Raw genomic sequence first — 18,120 nt, forward strand, 5'->3', positions numbered from 1 at the left:
TCAAAAAGCCATATACATCAATTCCTAAGATAGAGAACAGAATAGGAGCCACTAGGGGCCAGGGAAAGAGGCAGCCAGTGCTCAGTGGGTGTAGGGTTTCTCTGGGCATTGGTTACGCAGCATTGTTATCTTATTTAATGCCCCTGGATTGTACACTCATAAACAGTTAAAATGATCAGCAGTCGGTTGTGTTATTGCAATTTGTAAAAAGTAACATATTGTAAACCCACAGCCAGGAACTCATCTGGATATTACAAACTGGCCAGGATGAACCGTTCTTTACTACGTTGGGTAGAAAAACAGAAAAAGAAGGCATATGCAAGGTATCGCGGGGCCAACAGAACAGGTCAGCATTGTAAGGGAACCCCCTTGGGAATCCAGACTACTTAGCAGCCTTAACCACTTTGTGGAAGGGAACTGGGTTTGAACAAATGTCACTCCGTAGGCTGTACTTGAAGACCGCTCACAGCTGAAGATTCTGAACTTAGGAAGCGGAATCAGCAGACGGACATGTGTGGAAACGGGGGATCATTGGCTTCAGACAGACTCGCTTGAAAACACCTGTAATTTATTGTGCGTCTTAAGAGAACTTTGAATGGTCTTCTACAAAAACTCCCAAGACTTCTGCAGCCCATTACGAAGAATGCCCTATGGACCATGCTAAGCAATGAGTTATAAAAATAATTTTATAAATTTCTTTGATATAAAATATATGTATGGTTGGGCCAGCGCCGCGGCTCACTAGGCTAATCCTCCGCCTTGCGGCGCCGGCACACCAGGTTCTAGTCCCGGTTGGGGCGCCGGATTCTGTCCCGGTTGCCCCTCTTCCAGGCCAGCTCTCTGCTGTGGCCAGGGAGTGCAGTGGAGGATGGCCCAAGTGCTTGGGCCCTGCACCCCATGGGAGACCAGGAAAAGCACCTGGCTCCTGCCATCAGATCAGCGCGGTGCACCGGCTGCAGCGCGCAGGCCACGGCGGCCATTGGAGGGTGAACCGACGGCAAAGGAAGACCTTTCTCTCTGTCTCTCTCTCTCACTGTCCACTCTGCCTGTCAAAAAATTAAATATATATATATATATGTATGGTTGCTTTTTTTTCTATTTCTTTTTTTTAAGATTTATTTATTTGTTTGAAAGGCAGAGTTAGAGAGAGGTGGATATGGAGAAAGAGAAAGAGAGAGAGAGAGAGTCTTCCATCTGCTGGTTCACTCCCAGTTGGCCGCAACATCCTGAGCTGCACCATCTGAAGCCAGGAGCCAGGAGCTTCTTCTGGGTCTCCCATGCGGGTGCAGGGGCCCAAGGACTTGGGCCATCTTCCACTGCTTTCCCAGGTCATAGCAGAGAGCTGGATCGGAAGTGGAGCAGCCAGGACTCGAACCAGTGCCCATATGGGGTGCCGGCACTGTAGGCAGCAGCTTTACCCGCTGTGCCACAGCGCCGGCCCGGGTTGGTTTTTCACTTGGTGCTTTTCTTCTTCAGAAGACAAAGAGAGGTTGTTCTCCAAATGCAGTTACCCAGAAGGCGAGCGGAGGGCAAGCATCACCAGCTCTCTGTCCGTCCTGGCTCTCCACTTAGTCCACACACCCCTTCCGCTGCTTCTTCTTGGGGCACAGTGCAGTGATGACCAAGCATAAACACTGCCTACTCTCAGCTCAGGGGCTCTAGAACCAACCAGCCCCTCTGTGGCTGGGCCGCTGTCTGTGCTCTGTTCCTTCTATTGTAAATGGAGATAAACCACAACATGATTCCTACCAGAATGACATGAGAAAAAAATCAATAGAATCAGAATACTCCGGAGTCCTTGGTTAAAAACAGACTGGGGGTGGGTGTTTGACGTAATGACTAAGTCACTGATTGGGATGTCCGCATTCCACTTTAGAGTGCACGGTTTGAGTCCTGGCTACTCCAGCTTCCTGCTAACGCACACCTGGGAGGCAGCAGACAATGGCCCAGGCACCTGCGTCCCCACCACCCACGTGGGAGACCGGGACTCAGTTCTCAGCTCCTGACTTCAGCCTGGCCCAGCCTTGCCTATTTAGAGTATTTAGGGAGTGAACCCACAGACGGAAGACATCCCTCCATCTCGCTCTATCTTTCACATAAAATGAAAATATACAATAATAAAAAAAAAAAAAACAGAATGAGAACTGATGTGAAACAAGAGTCCCAGTGAATCAGCAAGGATTTTGGTTTCAATAAAACAAATCAAGGGAACAACGACACAGCTGGCTGCTTCCGAAGCCAGCAAGATTGGCAAAGCCTGTACCTGGAAGCACAGAGCAGGGTAGGGGCCCTGCCGCCCCCATGGCCCTGACAGCTGAGCAGTGACCCCCTAAGTCCCCCACATCCTCGTATATAAAGTAGCTATGGGGGCCGGCAGAGCTGAATTTAACACATGTATGAATTCTAAAGCACTTGACATTGCCAGCTAAAGTCTGCAGTCATTTTTTGGACATCTTCCAGCCGGGTATTTTGTTTTTGCTATATTTAAGCATTTCCTGATTTTCTCGGCTTCTAGTCCCTTGCACCCGCCCACTCAGCTGTTCTCGCTGATGCCGATGCTGATGTCGATGCCGAGAGGAGAAGTGAACAGCAGAGAGGAGAGAGAGAAGCGAGGCCAACAGGAAGGAAGGGAGGGCTGTGCAGATGCCCAGCGGAGCCCCAGCTCAGCCCGCCCTGGACAGACCACTCCCCGCACCTGCGGAGCGCCTCCAGGAAGACATCTCCTCCCACCATGTCCACGGCCACGTTCACCCCACCTTCGCCCACCAGCTTCCTCACTGCCTCCTTCAGGCTGCCCTGGGTGTAGTTCACGCTGGACTGTGCGCCCCTCTGCATCGCCAGCTTGCATTTCTCATCACTTCCAGCAGCAGCAATGACCTAGAAGAAGAACACAAGACTTCCAACGGTCCATGACATGTCCCAGGATCTGCAGCCAGAGGGTACAACTCCAGGAAACCAGTGTGTCCTTGCTGGCCTGGTGTCACCCTCCAGTGCACATTCCTCGGCCCCCTGTCCATTCCCCACTGGCCTCTCCTCATTGGCCACATTTCTGGGAATCCCCAAAGACATAACAGATCTACCTAGCAGATGGTTCAGGAGGCATTCAGAAAATCTCCGAATGCAAATGAAAACCACCATTTCTCAAGTACCGACTGTGAGTTAAGTTGTAAGGACATAAGCTAGATGTGAAGCTAAACATCAAGAAAGCAAGCTAAAGCAGTGTGATGAGGAGGAGCACCCAGGGCTCCCGAGGTGCACACCGCACGTCCCCAAGCTAGAAGTTCAGAAGCGGCTCCCCAAAGCCTACAACATGATTCGGTGGCAAGATTTTGAAGTTGGACAAATGAGTTCAAATCCTGGCTCTGCCACTAACTAACGAGATTACTTTAGGCAAACGACTTAGTAACAACTAACACTTTCTGCTACTGTTTCCCATGCCCTATTCTAAATATCTTGCATATTTTAAAAACCCATGTAATCATAATAGCCCAGTGAAATACACTGGATTTTTTTTTTTACAAATTTATTTTTTAAAGGCAGACTGATAAAGAAAATGAGTGAAACACAGAGAGAGAGAGAGAGAGAGAGAGAGGTCTTCCATCTGCTGGGTCACTCCCCAAATGCCTATAACAGCCAAGGCTAGACCAAGCCAAATCCAGGAGCCAGGAACTCCCTCCTGGTCTCCCTTGGTGGCAGGAAGCCAAGTACTTGGGCCATAATGTGCTGCTTGCCAAGTGCATTCGCAGGCAGATGGATTGGAAGCAGAGGTGCCAGGACTCAAACCAGAACTGTGATATGAGATGTGGGCATCCCAAGTGGTGGCTTAACCCACTGTGCCACAGTGCCTGCTCCAATACACAATATTAATATCTCCATTTTATAAGTAAAGAAATCAAGGCAAAAGAAGTTAAGTAACTTGCCCAAAGAAGGCCAAACAGTCAAAAGGAGACAGATCCAAACCCAAATAATCTCTCTCCAGAGTGCACACTCTCAAACCTCTGCACTACCTGCTAACTTCTCTAGGTTTCAGTTACCTCAGTGGAATAAGCAAAATAAGTCTTATATGGTAAAATTTTACTTACAGTAAAATAAGTCTTTATGTTTTAAAAGGTAAATAGAGGGGCGGCATTGTGGCACAACAGGTAAAATCACTACGTGCGGCACCAGCATCCCATATGGGCACCATTTTGTGTCCTGGCTGCTCCACTTTTTTTTTTTTTTTTTTTTTTTTTTTTTGACAGGCAGAGTTAGACAGTGAGAGAGACAGAGAGAAAGGTCTTCCTTCCGTTGGTTCACCCCGCAATGGCCGCTGCGGCTGGCGCACTGCGCTGATCTGAAGCCAGGAGCCAGGTGCTTCTTCCTGGTCTCCCATATGAGTGCAGGGGCCCTAACACACTTGGGCCATCCTCCACTGCACTCCCGGGCCACAGCAGAGAGCTGGACTGGAAGAGGGGCAACCGGGACTAGAACCTGGCACCCATATGGAATACTGGCGCCGCAGGCGGAGGACTAACCAAGTGAGCCACGGTGCCGGCCCTGCTGCTCCACTTCTGATCCAGCTCCCTACTAATGTTCCTGGGAAAGCAGTGGAGGATGGTCCAAGCACTTGGTCCTCTTCTCCCATGTGAGAGGCCCAGATGAAGCTCTTAACTTCAGCCTGGCCTAGCACTGGCCGTTGTTGCCATTTGAGGAGTGAACCAATGGATGGAAGACTGATCTCTCTCTCTCTCTCCCTCCCTCCCTCCCTCCCTCCCTCTCTCTTTCCCTCCCTCTCTCTCCTTCTCTATCTGTATCTCTGCCTTTCAAATAAATAAATAAATTCTAAAAAAAAAAAATAGAGAGAGAGGTCTTCCATCCGTTGGTTCACTCGCCAAATGGCCACAATGGCCAGAGCTGGGCTGATCCAAAGCCAGAAGCCCGGAGCTTCTTCCGGGTCTCCTACACGGGTGCAAGGGCCCAAGGATTTAGGCCATATTCTGCAGCCTTCCCAAGCACATTAGCAGGGATCTGGATCAGAAGTGGAGCAGCTGGGACTTGAAATGGCGCCCATATGGGATGCCAGCACTGCAGGCGGCAGCTTTATCTGCTATGCCACAGTGCCGGCTCCATAGATAAATAAATCTTTAAAAAAAAAAAAAAACAGAGTCCTTTCTCTAACTTTGGGGCATTTCCTTAAGTCATGGCACTCAGAAGAAAGAAACTAAATTTAAAAGAAAAAAAACCAGGTAAGTGGGACACTGTAAATGAAGCACTTAGGAAGACAAAGTACTAGATGAACTGAAGCTCTCGGTACACACGTATCATCTGTGCTATTTTTAACCTCAGGAGAACACTGCAGAGCGGAAGTCAATGCTCCCATTCTATAGATGGAGACACAGGCTCACAGGTTAAGTCAGCAAACTGGGGCCATCCAAGCAGTAGGTATTGAAAAGCGGTTCAGGCCAGCGCCACAGCTCACTTGGCTAATCCTCCACCTGCGGCGCCGGAACCCCGGGTTCTAGTCCCAGTTGGGGTGCTGGATTCTGTCCCGGTTGCTCCTCTTCCAGTCCAGCTCTCTGTTGTGGCCCAGGAAGGCAGTGGAGGATGGCCCAAGTCCTTGGGCCCTGCACCCGTATGGTAGACGGGAAGAAGCACCTGGCTCCTGGCTTCAGATTGGCGCAGCGCCAGCCGTAGTGGCCATTTGTGGGGTGAACCAATGGAAGGAAGACCTTTCTCTCTGTCTCTCTCACTGTCTAACTCTGCCTGTCAAAAAAAAAAAAAAAGAGAGAGAGAGAGAGAGAGAAAATCTGTTCAAACCCAGGGCTGCCTTTCTCCAAAGCCTGTACTTTTCCACTCCAACATCACAGAGGAAAACCATACCGAAGGCCCATCACAGATGGCATAGATGGCTGTGGGCCACCTGTGGGGAAGTGTGGGCTTTGGAAGTCTCAAAAAAAAAAAAAAATGCTGCAAAAAGTGAAGCATCACCTCATCACTGGGCGGCGCACATCAGCTCAAGTACTTTGGTCCAAGGTGATGTTGAGATCTGCCACTCAAATACCCCAAGACCATCAGTGCTCTTCAAAGATTCCACGCTTGCCTTTAAGGATTTGAAACTGAAGGCGATCCTCAAGCACTCCCAGGGGGATCCCCGGTCCATTGCAGGTCAGTGAGGACCATTCGCACCTAGCGCAGCAGGAGGCGGGCACCAGGCTGGGGTCAGGCACCTGACTTCAATCCCAACACTCTCACTGGGTCTCGGTGAGACCTGCGGTGAGTCATTTTCTCCCTCGGTCCTCACTTTCTTACTCTGGGCCATAGGGCTAACAAACACTTAGATTGCCCATCTCCCAGGAGCGAGGGTAAAATAATTGCTGTGGAAGCACTTGGGAAACAACAGGAAATGCTGTGGGTGGAAGGTGTTATCATAATGTCCGATTCCAAGTAGGTGGCAGGGTAACACTGTTTTTATTTCTGATTGCTTTTGTTATTGTTATGGCTGCTAAAGAAAACACAACTTAATTTTTATATTTTTGAGAGAGACAGGGTTCTCATTTGCTGGGTCACTACCCAAATACCTGCAACAGGGAACCAGGACCCAGGAACTCAACCCAGGTCTCCCACGTGGGAGGCAGGAACCCAATTACTTGAGCCCATTAACTACTGCCTCCCAGAGTCTGCACTGGCAGGAAACTGGAGTTAGGGGCCACAGGCAGGAATCAGACCCAGAGACACCAATGTGGGATACAGATTAACTGCTTACCCCACTCCCGAAATAGCCTTCAGTTCCCTTCTTCTTCACTTCAGTGGCTCCCAGTCCTGAAATGCCCACTGCAGCTCAGATTAGTTTTAGCATCAGAAGTGAAATTTTCTATTTAACCTCTTATAACTAGTTATAGCAAATGACAGAGTTCTGTCGTCCTAGTAATGTTAAACAGCCCGTGGCTCTAGACAAGGGGACCGATTAGGCTCTCTCCCCGCTGAGCTAACATGAAGGGCGTTCATATTCCACACGGCGCCTCCTTGTATTGAAGATTGCTTGCAGAACTCACACGTCTTCCCCCAAAGGAACCTCATGTGACAAAGCAGCAATGCCACCAAAAGGAATTCCAGACCAATCCGTTATCTCCAAACTTGCATATGTAGTTGCCTTCTCAACGCCTCCTCTGCAGGCGCCACAGGAACCTCACCCCCAACCTGTCCAAAGCCGAACTCTCCATTTCCTCCCCTGTGCTCAATCTTGGTAAGTGACAACGCCACAGCTAACCTAGTTTCCTCCTTCCCACTCCAAGTCTAATAATAACAGGCTTCGTTCTTAAGAGCTTCTCGCTGACATGCCGCACCCTCTAACAGGCACAGTGCACGTGTGATTCCAATATGCCCACAGCAATTCAATGAAGAGCGCACTAGGGTACAAGTGATGCCCTGAAGTCAGGCAGAGCAAACCCTGGGGGATGCTCTTCAGTCACTAAAGTCTCTATTTTCCTTCTCACCTCGTAGCTCTCAATGCACCGCCTCCACTTCTCAGCGCAGCTCTCATCTCCCCTGGCTAGAGCTGTTCCCAGAGCCTGCCCTGCTGCCTCCACGGACGACCCTGACCTAGCCCTCACCCTCATCCCCACAGCTACCAGAGAGAAGGTTTCAAAATGCAAAGATGATCGGGCCACTTCCCTAGTTTAAATTCTCATAGCTCCTGACAGCCTCCAATAAATGTCTGAGGTTTTTGGCTCCACACTATGCCCCTCAACATCTTCTCTCTGCCCACCTCTCTACATTCACCTTCCACCATGCTACAAATAACCCTGTGTCCCGGAGACGCAACTCCCGAAATGCACCATGCTGGTTCTTCCGCCCCACCTTCTAATACAGTCTCCTGCCGCTAACAACAACCTTCATTTCTCTTCCTCTTCAGTTCAACTGCTACAAGTCTCTCAAAAGTCAGCCTAGGGGCTGGTGCTGTGGCACAGCGGGTAGGGCCACTGCTTGTGGCACCAGTATCCCACATGGGCACCGGTTCGAGTCCCAGCTGCTCCTCTTCCAATCCAGCTCTCTGCTATGGCCTGGGAAAGCAGCAGAAGATGGCTCAAGTGCTTGGGCCCCTGGGACACCAGGAAGAAGCTGCTGGCTCCTGGCTTCGGATCGGCCCAGTTCTGGCCATTGTGGCCAACTGGGGAGTGAACCAGCAGATAGAAGACCTCTCTCTGCCTCTTCTCTCTCTGTGTAACTCTGACTTCCAAATAAATCAAAAAAAAAAAAAAAAAAAAGTCAGTCTAAGTGTCTACCTAGTCCAGGAAATCTATCTTCTCAAAGAAGTCCACCTTCTCCAACACTCACAGCCGCGGGGTGATGCCCCTGGAGAAACCTGATTCATCCTTTCATTTGCTTATTCATTTGCTAGTGCGCTCATTCAGGAACTGGCTCTTGAGTGCCACTATGGTCGAGGCACCATGCTAGGTGCCAGGCCTACAGCGATGAACCAGACACTTGCCCTGCCTTCATGGGGATTGCAGACCAGGGAGAGAGAGAGACGTGAATCCCATGATGACACAGTAAAGGAGGAGGCACACACGGAGGGTGTGCTGTGATCAGGACGGGGCTCTTTGAGATGACACACAAATGAACAAAGGGGGAGAGGACTGACCTGGCCTGAGGGACAGAGCATACTTCTCTGCAGAAAATCACATTGGAGTTTAAATCGCAAATGCAGCAGGAAACAGATCAAAGAATGACAGGTCCAGAGAAACGGCACCTGCCGAAGCCCTGCAGGGGGTCAGACCCTGCCAAGCTCTGGTTACTGGAAGGACAAGGATGAGAGAATTCCTTCTAGGTCTCCTTGCTAGTGGGTAAGCAAATGGGTAGCAAGACCCTGTTCAAGCTTACTTAACAAGCCCTGTGCCTTGCACGTGACTTTTAATAAATCAATGACTGTGTTCCTGTTTGAAAATGGCAGGGATGACTTTTCAGGGAGAGACACTGACGTGCAAATACCTTGGCCTGAAGAACATTCGTTGCCACATCCATCACAGCGAGGCCTGTGGCTCCAGCTGCCGCCGTCACCAAAACCGTTTCTCTGTGCCAGAGAAAGATGAGCGTCACTTGAACAAGCTCTCCGAAAGCATCCAGCAGGGAGATTTAACAAACTACAACGAGAGGTCACCTCACTCAACCTCTTGTCATGCAGTCTTTAGGAGGCGCTGTGTATGCAGCTCCCGCACCAGAGCCAGCACGGGCCAGTTCTGAAGATCTCCCAGGAAGATCCGTAATCTGAGCCACCCCCCGCCCCAACTGTAAGCTTCAGAAATTCTAAAATTGTCCTCAGGCTAGACACTGCCCGGTGTTAGGTGATCACATAACGGCCACCGCTCAGCTAAACCCCCAGCCCAGAGCCACCCAGAGGCTCAGCACTCAGGAATGATCAGGGAAAGACATCAGTGCCTTTGAGCTTGAAATAAAATAACCTGCGTGGTTCACCCAACCAATCCTCATGGAAACGGACACCATAGCTGGGCCTCCCTTTGCCTCAAAGTGGAGTCAGCGCACATGAGCCAGTTCTCGAAACACCGAGGCTTTCTATGGAGTGACCTCAGCAGAGGTTACTAGGAGAGAGCCTTCCAAATTCATATCTGCCAGCTTCACAGACCACCATTCCCTCTCCAACAAAAGGAGGCCCCCACAGTCACCTGACCCCAGTCTCAAGCGGCCACCTCCCTTTGCCCCCCCCTTGGTCAAAATGAACATGTGCTTAGGGGTACTTGTTGGGCACTAGCCAAGAAGGGTCCCACCTACATTCTGTTGTCCACATAGCGCTTACTTACCCAGGCTGGACCCGGGCCCGGTGCTCTAGCGCCAAAATAGCAGTGCCATAAGATACAGGCAGAATAGCAGCTTCTTGTAGGGAGACCTCTTCTGGAATCTTCCACAGACTCTACAAAAAGAGATGGCAGGGACTTAAGAATTAAACACACGTGCCCGGTCACAAAGGCTGCTCAGTACAAATGAAGATTGGACTGAGCGGGCTGATGGGCAAAGGGAAACACACGCCTGCAACCAAGCCCGGGGGAAGTCAACCACGCAAGCCACAGCCGAGCTCGGGACGTGGGTGCGCCACACTTCACAACTCCACGGCCGACGTCTGGCTCAGGAAGAACAGAGCAGACGGCTGGACCAAAATGGGTGAGCTGTGAGAAAGCTGTGAGGAGGAACTTGCGAACTGTGCACCGCAAGGGGGCACCATTCACATCTCCAAGGCCACACCAGGCCCCCCGGGGAGCTGGCTCCATTCCCAGGGGTAGCTCTTTCACAAGCTTTGTGTGGGAAAGGAGCCCGTTACATGCGGTCCAATGCCCCAAACCAGTTTTGCTACCAAAACTACCCATCTATGGGTCCACTCGGACGGCCAGCCGATTGGTCAGGGACTCAGAAAAGAGAATGCCCTCCCTCATTGAAACACTCAACACAAACAGAGCTCTCTGCAAGGTCGTCCCAGCAGGACAAGAAGGCTCTCACATTCAAGAGAAAGAAGTGCGTGGCTGAGAAATAAGATATGGCCAAACAAATACAAAGAAATGGGGAGAGAATGAGGAACAAGGAATCGGTGGGGAAAAAATTTTAAAAGAGAGGGGGGAATAAATTCTCCAAGCATTAACAGTGAGAGGAAGAGGATACCTTCTGGTCAGTGATACATTCTTCAGCCATAGCATTAAAGGAGCTCATGCCAATAACTCGATCTCCCTGGAGGGAAAACAGCATTGAAGATGCGGTTAAATGCATGGCCTCGCACTCCCCTCTTCCTGAATTCATCAGGAAAGGAAAGAAAATACACATCTCTGACCCTTCATAAGACAGGGGTGGTCTCTACATCCATTGAGAGTCAGTGTTTAGGAGATAAAGCCGCAGCTGCCAAGCCCGTGCCAGCACATTTTCGATGATGGGAAGGGGTGGTACGAATTAGAATCCCAGCATTCATTTCTTTCAAGAAGTCTCTGTCCTCTTAGTAGCCAAAGATCACGGTGCTGCCTTTTATTCCTAGAAGTATAAGGAAGCCAGGACCTCCCACCAGATCCCTTCCCCCAACTCAGAGTTAGTTTCTCTACCCCATCCCTCTTTTGTTTAAAGATTTATTTACTTATTCGAAAGACAGAGTTACAGAGAGGGAGGAACAGAGAGAGAGAGAGAGAGAGAGAGGGAAAAAGAGAGAGAGATCTTCCATCTACTGGTTCCCTCCTCAAATGGCACGAGAGCCAGAGCTGGGCTTGTCAAGAGGCAGGAGCCAGGAGCTTCCTCAGGGTCTCCCACGTGGGTGCAGGGGCCCGAGCACTTGCACCATCCTCCGCTGCTTTCCCACGTGCATCAGCAGGGAGCTGGATCAGAAGTGGAGCAGCCAGGACTTGAACCTGTGCCCATATGAGACGTATCACAGATGGCAGCTTTACCCACTATGCCTCAGCACCAGCCCCGGCTTTTTCCCCTTCCACCTCGCTTGCCCTTTGGCGTCTGTGGCAATGGCCAGAAGAAGCCAAGATCTTTTGGCTAGAAATGAGGTGAGCACATTTCCCACAGCCACACACACATCGACTCCAACCCATTTACCTCTTTGACCGTGTTGATATCTGCACCTGTTTCCAGCACCACGCCAGAAAACTCCATCCCTAAAACACAGTGTTTAAAGGTTAGGTTTCTGAACAGCACAACACCACGGAGACGAGAAGGGCCTGAGCAGCAAACCATCTCGCTAGCTTTATGGAGCTTGGAAGCTTTTGGGTACCACTCATCCCCCAACACATACGCCTAGGCAGAAGGGTCAGTGTGTTGTACCCAAAGCACAGGAGTGTGACTTCGTGACCACATCCTGCGAAGCTACAGCACACCCATTCTTGGTGAGACAAGTGAAGACTTCAAGGATGGACCCAAGCACTGGGAATCACAGGAGCACAAGCACTTTGACCCTGATTTCTGGGGCCTGCGGCTACCCCAGCACCCCAACTCCCACGTTCACCATAGAAGATTTCACTTCCACATCTCCTCTGTGGGACCACGAGGCCCTCAAGAACGTGGCTCAACTGCCTCATCAGTGCTGTCTGCCCTTCCTTCTTCCACCTCCGAAACTTCTGAATGCAATTAGCGTGCATTTCCTTTTGAGCTGCCAGAGGAATAACTCATGCCAACAGGACACGGTTCCAACTACTAAGACACAACTAAATATCCTTAGATCAAAACACAGCAACTATTTTGCAATCATTGCATTCATAATAGTATACATTTATAAAATAAACATGTGCTATAGACACACTAAGCTGTTTGTCTAGCTCATCCAATAAATTCTGGCAACAAAAGCCAGTTTTAGTCCCTCTATTCAAGAACTAGAAGTAATCAGATTGGACATGATGAAAATCAGAGAGCGGGCTGCTAAAAACTTCTTCTTCTTCGTTCTGATCCTCTGGCTCTAGGGTTTCTCAGGGAATGTGTCTATGAGGCTGAAAGTTTGCGGTGTGAACTCATGCTTGTGAAAAACCAAAATTAAGACAATAACAAGGAACGTCAGAGAATGATTAGGGCCAGTGATGAGTCTGATTGACAGAATTCTGGTGGACAGGCCGGTACCGCGGCTCAATAGGCTAATCCTCCACCTAGCAGTGCCGGCACACCGGGTTCTAGTCCCGGTCGGGGTGCCGGATTCTGTCCCGGTTGCCCCTCTTCCAGGCCAGCTCTCTGCTGTGGCCTGGGAGTGCAGTGGAGGATAGCCCAGGTGCTTGGGCCCTGCACCTGCATGGAAGACCAGGAGAAGCACCTGGATTCTGGCTTCGGATCAGCGCAGTGCGCTGGCCACAGCGGCCATTGGAGGGTGAACCAACGGTAAAGGAAGACCTTTCTCTCTGTCTCTCTCTCTCTCTCACTGTCCACTCTGCCTGTCAAAAAAAAAAAAAAGAATTCTGGTGGACATAACAACAGGTGAACACTCATCTGCTCATTTCTTCATTTTTTTAAAGACTGACTGTGCATCTTCTATAATCCAGAAACAACATCAAGCTGGAGAGATATAATGGTGAGCCAAGCAGGCATAGAACTGGCTTCAAAGAATTCACAGTCTAGGGATTCTAATTACAGGGAGACCGACATATCAAATGGAAACATCATTGGTGACAGGCAAGCACTACAGGGTGTGCCTGGAAGAACAGTGTGGTTCTGGAACCTCCGGTCACTTAGTGCCCCGATACTCACCAGGTACGAAGGGAACAGAGGGCTTTTCCTGATACTGACCACGGCACACCAAATTGTCAGCAAAGTTAACACCGCAGAAATACACATCCACTCTGACCTGCAAAGCAAATAGAGTAGCAAAGCACAGCAGTACGCATCTATGGAGACAAAGTTCATTCAAGGATCCCAAAATAGTTGCCAGACCGTGGCTACCTGCCAGGAACTGTACTGATAGCCACTGTACGATCATGAGGCAAAACGGACAAGGTGTCTGCCTCGGCGGAGCTAAACATACAGTAGAGAAGACAGACGTTAACCAAACATAATGAAGATGCATGCATTAAATTGCAACTCCAATACAAAATGTTCAAGACAGCAATCGAGGGTGCTGGGAAAGTACGTGTGGGAGGATCCGACTTCTCTGCAGAGTCAGGAAAAACACCACTGAGACGCTACCACCTGCACAGTAGTCTGACATCCTAGCATTACTGGTCCCACTGGGTTTTTATTATTTTATGTTCTATAAGAGTATCGAATGTTGGCAAAAATAACTGAGCTTTTTGAAGTAGAATTTGGAATTTGCGGGCACAGATTTAGAAGATCACCATTCACCAATAAAATACTTGCCATCTAGAAAAAAAAAAAGAACATAACACTTGAACTAATAGCAGGTGAAAGTGAACTACTTGAGACAGGAGGGCAAGAACAAACGCAAGGCCACAGAGCACGGCCCTGCAGCAGGGGCTGAGAGCACAGGGGGATGACGCTAGAATGCAAGAGCCGGAACCCCACGGCCAGGGACGTGCAGGTCTCACTGAGGGTCTCAGCCTTCAGAGTAGCCGCAGGGCAAAGCCACCACAGGGTTTTAAGCAGAAGGGTAGCATGATCAGCTGTCTGGGGGATCTGGACTCCTGGAGGCTGGTCCTGGCTCCTCAGTTTTTGTGTTTCATGGCAGTGCCACAGCTGAGGCAGACTGCATGAGCGTAGCCCACAGGCTCTCCAGGCCAGCCTGTGGATCCGACAGTGTGGTCCCACCCCACCAGCATCAGTGTCACCTGGGAACCTGCCAGGAATTCAAAGTGCTGCATCAGAAACCCTGGAGACGAAGCCCACTGTTTGAACAAGCCCCAGGTGACCCTGATGCACCCAGAAAACTATCATCATCATGGACCGCAATCCCTGCAAGGGTTGCAAAACACCCAACCCATATTTGTTTGTGTAAATTTAGTACAGAGATGGCTGTGTGGGTGAGAATACATTTTCATCTGCACGATTCATTCTTGCAACAATTTTTTATGCTAGAGAGCATGCCAGGCACCATCCCACACTACAGGGTTTAATGATGAGCAAGGGACCAGCACTGTGGTATAGCAGGTAAAGCCATCACCTGCAGTGCCAGCATCCCATATGGGCGCCGGTTCAAGTCCCGGCGGCTGCTCCTCTTCTGATCCAGCTCTCTGCTATGTCCTGGCAAAGCAGCAGCAGGTGGCCCAAGTCCTTGGGCCCCTGCACCCATGTGGGAGACCCAAAAGAAGCTCCAGGCTCCTGGCTTCAGATCAGCCCAGCTCTGGCCATTGCAGCCATCTGGGGAGTAAATGAGCAGATGGAAGCCCTCTCTCTCTCTCTCTACCTCTGCCTCTGCCTCTCTGTAACTCTGCCTTTCAAATAAATAAATAAAAGAGTTACAGAGAGAGGTAGAAACAGAGAGAGAGGTCTTTCATCTGTTGGTTCACTCCCCAGATGGCTGCAACAGCCAGGGCTGTGCCAATCCGAAGCCAGGAGCCAGGAGCCTCTTCTGGGTTTCCCACGTGGGTGCAGGGGCCCAAGGACTTGGACCATCTGCTGCTGCTTTCCCAGGCCATAGCAGAGAGCTGGATCGGAAGAGGAGCAGCCGAGACTGGAATTGGTGCCCATATGGGATGCCGGCACTGTGGACAGGGCTTTAACTCACTGCACCACAGCGCCAGCCCCAAATAAAAAAAACTTAAAAAAAAAAAAAAAAAGTGAGCAAACACCTCACCAAGTCAGCTCTCCTGAGCTAACTCCCTACAATGCGGTGTCTGGACAAACAAAACAAAGAAACCCAGGCCCAGCTGTGCACTTTCTGTGCGTGACACAGGAGTTAGTGACAAGTGTGGGGTACACACGCTTTCTCAAGTCACTCCACCTGGACTGAAGGAAACTTCACGGTGACTGTCCTGCAGCATGGGAACGCCAGGAAGCAGAGCTGAGAGGTTGCCATGGTGTGCTCACCGAACAAGCCTTGCCCGCCGCAGGTCCCCCACGAGGGACAACGCCAGGACGGCAGCTGCCTTTCTCCCCCTCCCCAGTGGCCCCCAGCACTGAGGTCCCCATCTCCACAGCAGATGACACCCGTGTGGCCACAGTGGTCAACTTCCGGGGGAGGGGGAGGGAACTGCTGGCTACCCTAAGCTTAACCCATCCCCCACTGCTGCATTAGGCCAAGGCTGGGTCCCACGGAGAGACGCTGGGCTAGAACGATGTCAGGGGCAGGGTCCATTTGCCCTGGAACAGCAGTAATGGTGCAGGTGGCTCCGCCCAGTCACGTGTTTCTAAGGCACCAGACCTGCAGCCTTCAGAGAGAGGCCCACAGGTGCGTTTGGGGACACACTCTTACTTCTTGGTCTTTCTGGGAACCCTCCAGCCCCCTTGTGGCCGCTCCCCAGCATCGGGGTCGCTTCCAAAACTTGGGAACCCGGAACTCGATTCAGGAAGGAAGCCAGCTGGCTGCGCGAGGTGGAGGGGACCCGAGGTCAGGCCAGCCACCCTACCTCGTGAGGCCGGACAGGACGAGGGGCCACGTCTCTAATGGCCAGGGGCTGCTTCAGCTCGGCGCAAACCGCGGCGCGGTAGTGCCGGCCCACCTCCTGCCCGGCGCTCCTGCAACGGGGAACAGGGGCCGCGTCACTCGGGCTGCCCCTCCGAGCGCACGCCCGGCCCGCCCGGGGGTCTCGGGGGAGAGTAGCAGGTGCACCTGCACAGCCACGCCCAGGGAAGACGCCGTCTGCACACCGCCGCCGCCATGGCCCTGCTCCGTGGGTCACCAGGAGGCGTGACCAGAGAGGGCAGGAAGGGCGGGACAGCGCGGGACCCGCCCCGAGGAGCGCCGAGAGGCCTCCCGGGCTGGAGGCCGAGGGAAGGCGCAGCCCTACCCCGGCGAGGGCCGGAGCGCCGTGGGGTCTGCGTTGCGCTCGGGGTCTGCTGCCAGGGCCTGGCTGAGAGGCCTGGACCCCGAGGTCTCCGAGCCTCTGGTTCCCCCAGGATTCCCTGGATGTGGAGCCCGCTGGCCAGGAGAAAGATAAAGAATGCTCCACGTGCGAAATGCTTCGGTATCTGCATCGCTGGAGCTCGATTCTTGTTCCTCACTGTCTCCCGTTTGTAGGATCACTCACAGTAGACCTGCGCCGTCACTACCAAGCTCCCAAGATACTTCCAATATCCAGTCAAGCCAAAGCCTATTGGTTTTCGTGTTCTCAATGCCCGTTTGACGCCTGGCATTTAGCAGACGACTTGGTAAATGCTGACGCAGTGACCACATAATTCCTAGACGGATGTGTGCACGCTGGAAGTGAACACAGCCATGCTATCTGAAATACTGTAACACAGGCCCTGGTGGCAACAGGAGCCGAATGTTTCCAGCAACACAGAGAAGCTCATCCTCCTGGCAAGGGCGTTTCAGTGCACACATGGCATTTAAAGACAACACAGATGTCTCCAAAGACATCTGATCAGAGCGCAGGTCTCGGGCCCAAGCCCACCTCTGCCACCCATTTATGTGGCATTGTTATTGGCGCTTGGCGGCTCTTAAAGAGTGCATACTGAGAGGATAATCCCCAGGCTGGCCAACTCTGTTTCTACTTAAAAAATATATTTATATATTATATATATACTTAAATATATATTTATAATATATATACTTAAATATATATATATATATATATTTGACAAGCACAGTGACAGAGAGAGAGAGAGATTGATTGATTTTCCATCTGCTTGGGATGCCTACATCCCAAGAGGCAGCTTAACCCACCAGGCCACAACGGCCCCTCTGTTTCGGTCTTTTGAGAAAAGCAATATTTCAAGATAGAAAATGACCTGAAAGGCATGAGCAGGAATGGAATAAGCAAAAATGGAGAACAAAAATAAAGTAGGAAATGAACTTCTGAGTTTATTCCCTAAAAGCTTTGGTGGGAAAGACATCTAAGAACCCATTCCCACCTTGGGTGTACAGTAGTGAAGGCAGGAATAATGGAGGAATCCCAACATCATAATCAGAAGGAACATTCCGGCTGCCAAACATGAACAACGAGAAGCGTCGAATGTGTAAAGCATGAAGTCAGGATTGATCTGAAAATGGAATGAGTTGTTGCATGTGGAAAGTGTGTTATAAAATATTGAGATAAATCACTATAAAGATTTCTTTAAGATTTATTTTTCATTTGAAAGTCAGAGTTACACAGAGAGAGAAGGAGAGGCAGAGAGAGAGAGAGAGAGAGAGAGAGAGAGAGAGAGAGAGGTCTTCCATCCACTGGTTCACTCCCCAATTGGCCAGAGCTGTACTGAGCCAGGAGCCAGGAGCCTCTTCCAAGTCTCCCACATGGGTGCAGGGGCCCAAGGACTTGGCCCATCTTCCATTGCTTTCCCAGGCCATAGCAGAGAGCTGGATCGGAAGTGGAGCAACCAAGACTTGAACCTGCGCCCATATGGGATGCTAACACTGCAGGCAGTGGCTTTACCCACTACACCACAGCACTGGCCCCTATATAGATATTAATGTGAGCAAGACATAAAGCAAGCATTTTTAAGAGTTATTTATTTGAAAGGCAGAATTACAGAGAGAGTAAAAGACAGGCAGACAGCCACTGGTTCACTCCCCAAAGGCCCACAACAGCCAGTGTTGGGCCAGGCCAAAGTCAGGAGCCA

The 18,120-nt window shown here is 50.8% G+C and overlaps 1 protein-coding gene across 2 annotated transcripts in view; it reads right to left on the reverse strand.

Annotated features, from left to right (window-relative positions):
* The window catches only part of LOC100357845 (quinone oxidoreductase-like protein 2), a 29,837-nt gene extending 13,545 nt beyond the window's left edge, over nucleotides 1-16,292 (reverse strand). For both annotated transcript variants that reach the window (XM_051858231.2, XM_008263811.4), the window contains exons 1-8: nucleotides 16,172-16,292; nucleotides 15,969-16,077; nucleotides 13,198-13,294; nucleotides 11,569-11,627; nucleotides 10,645-10,710; nucleotides 9,795-9,904; nucleotides 8,968-9,049; nucleotides 2,696-2,877 (exon numbers count right to left, since the gene is read on the reverse strand). In XM_051858231.2, the coding sequence (XP_051714191.2) occupies nucleotides 2,696-2,877; nucleotides 8,968-9,049; nucleotides 9,795-9,904; nucleotides 10,645-10,710; nucleotides 11,569-11,627; nucleotides 13,198-13,294; nucleotides 15,969-16,077; nucleotides 16,172-16,221 (755 nt within the window). In that variant the 5' untranslated portion in view covers nucleotides 16,222-16,292. The remainder of the gene's footprint in view (nucleotides 1-2,695; nucleotides 2,878-8,967; nucleotides 9,050-9,794; nucleotides 9,905-10,644; nucleotides 10,711-11,568; nucleotides 11,628-13,197; nucleotides 13,295-15,968; nucleotides 16,078-16,171) is intronic.
* Between the last annotated feature and the right edge of the window lie 1,828 nt (nucleotides 16,293-18,120).

The sequence above is a fragment of the Oryctolagus cuniculus genome, chromosome 7, assembly GCF_964237555.1.
Source record: "Oryctolagus cuniculus chromosome 7, mOryCun1.1, whole genome shotgun sequence".
Lineage (NCBI taxonomy): Eukaryota > Metazoa > Chordata > Mammalia > Lagomorpha > Leporidae > Oryctolagus > Oryctolagus cuniculus.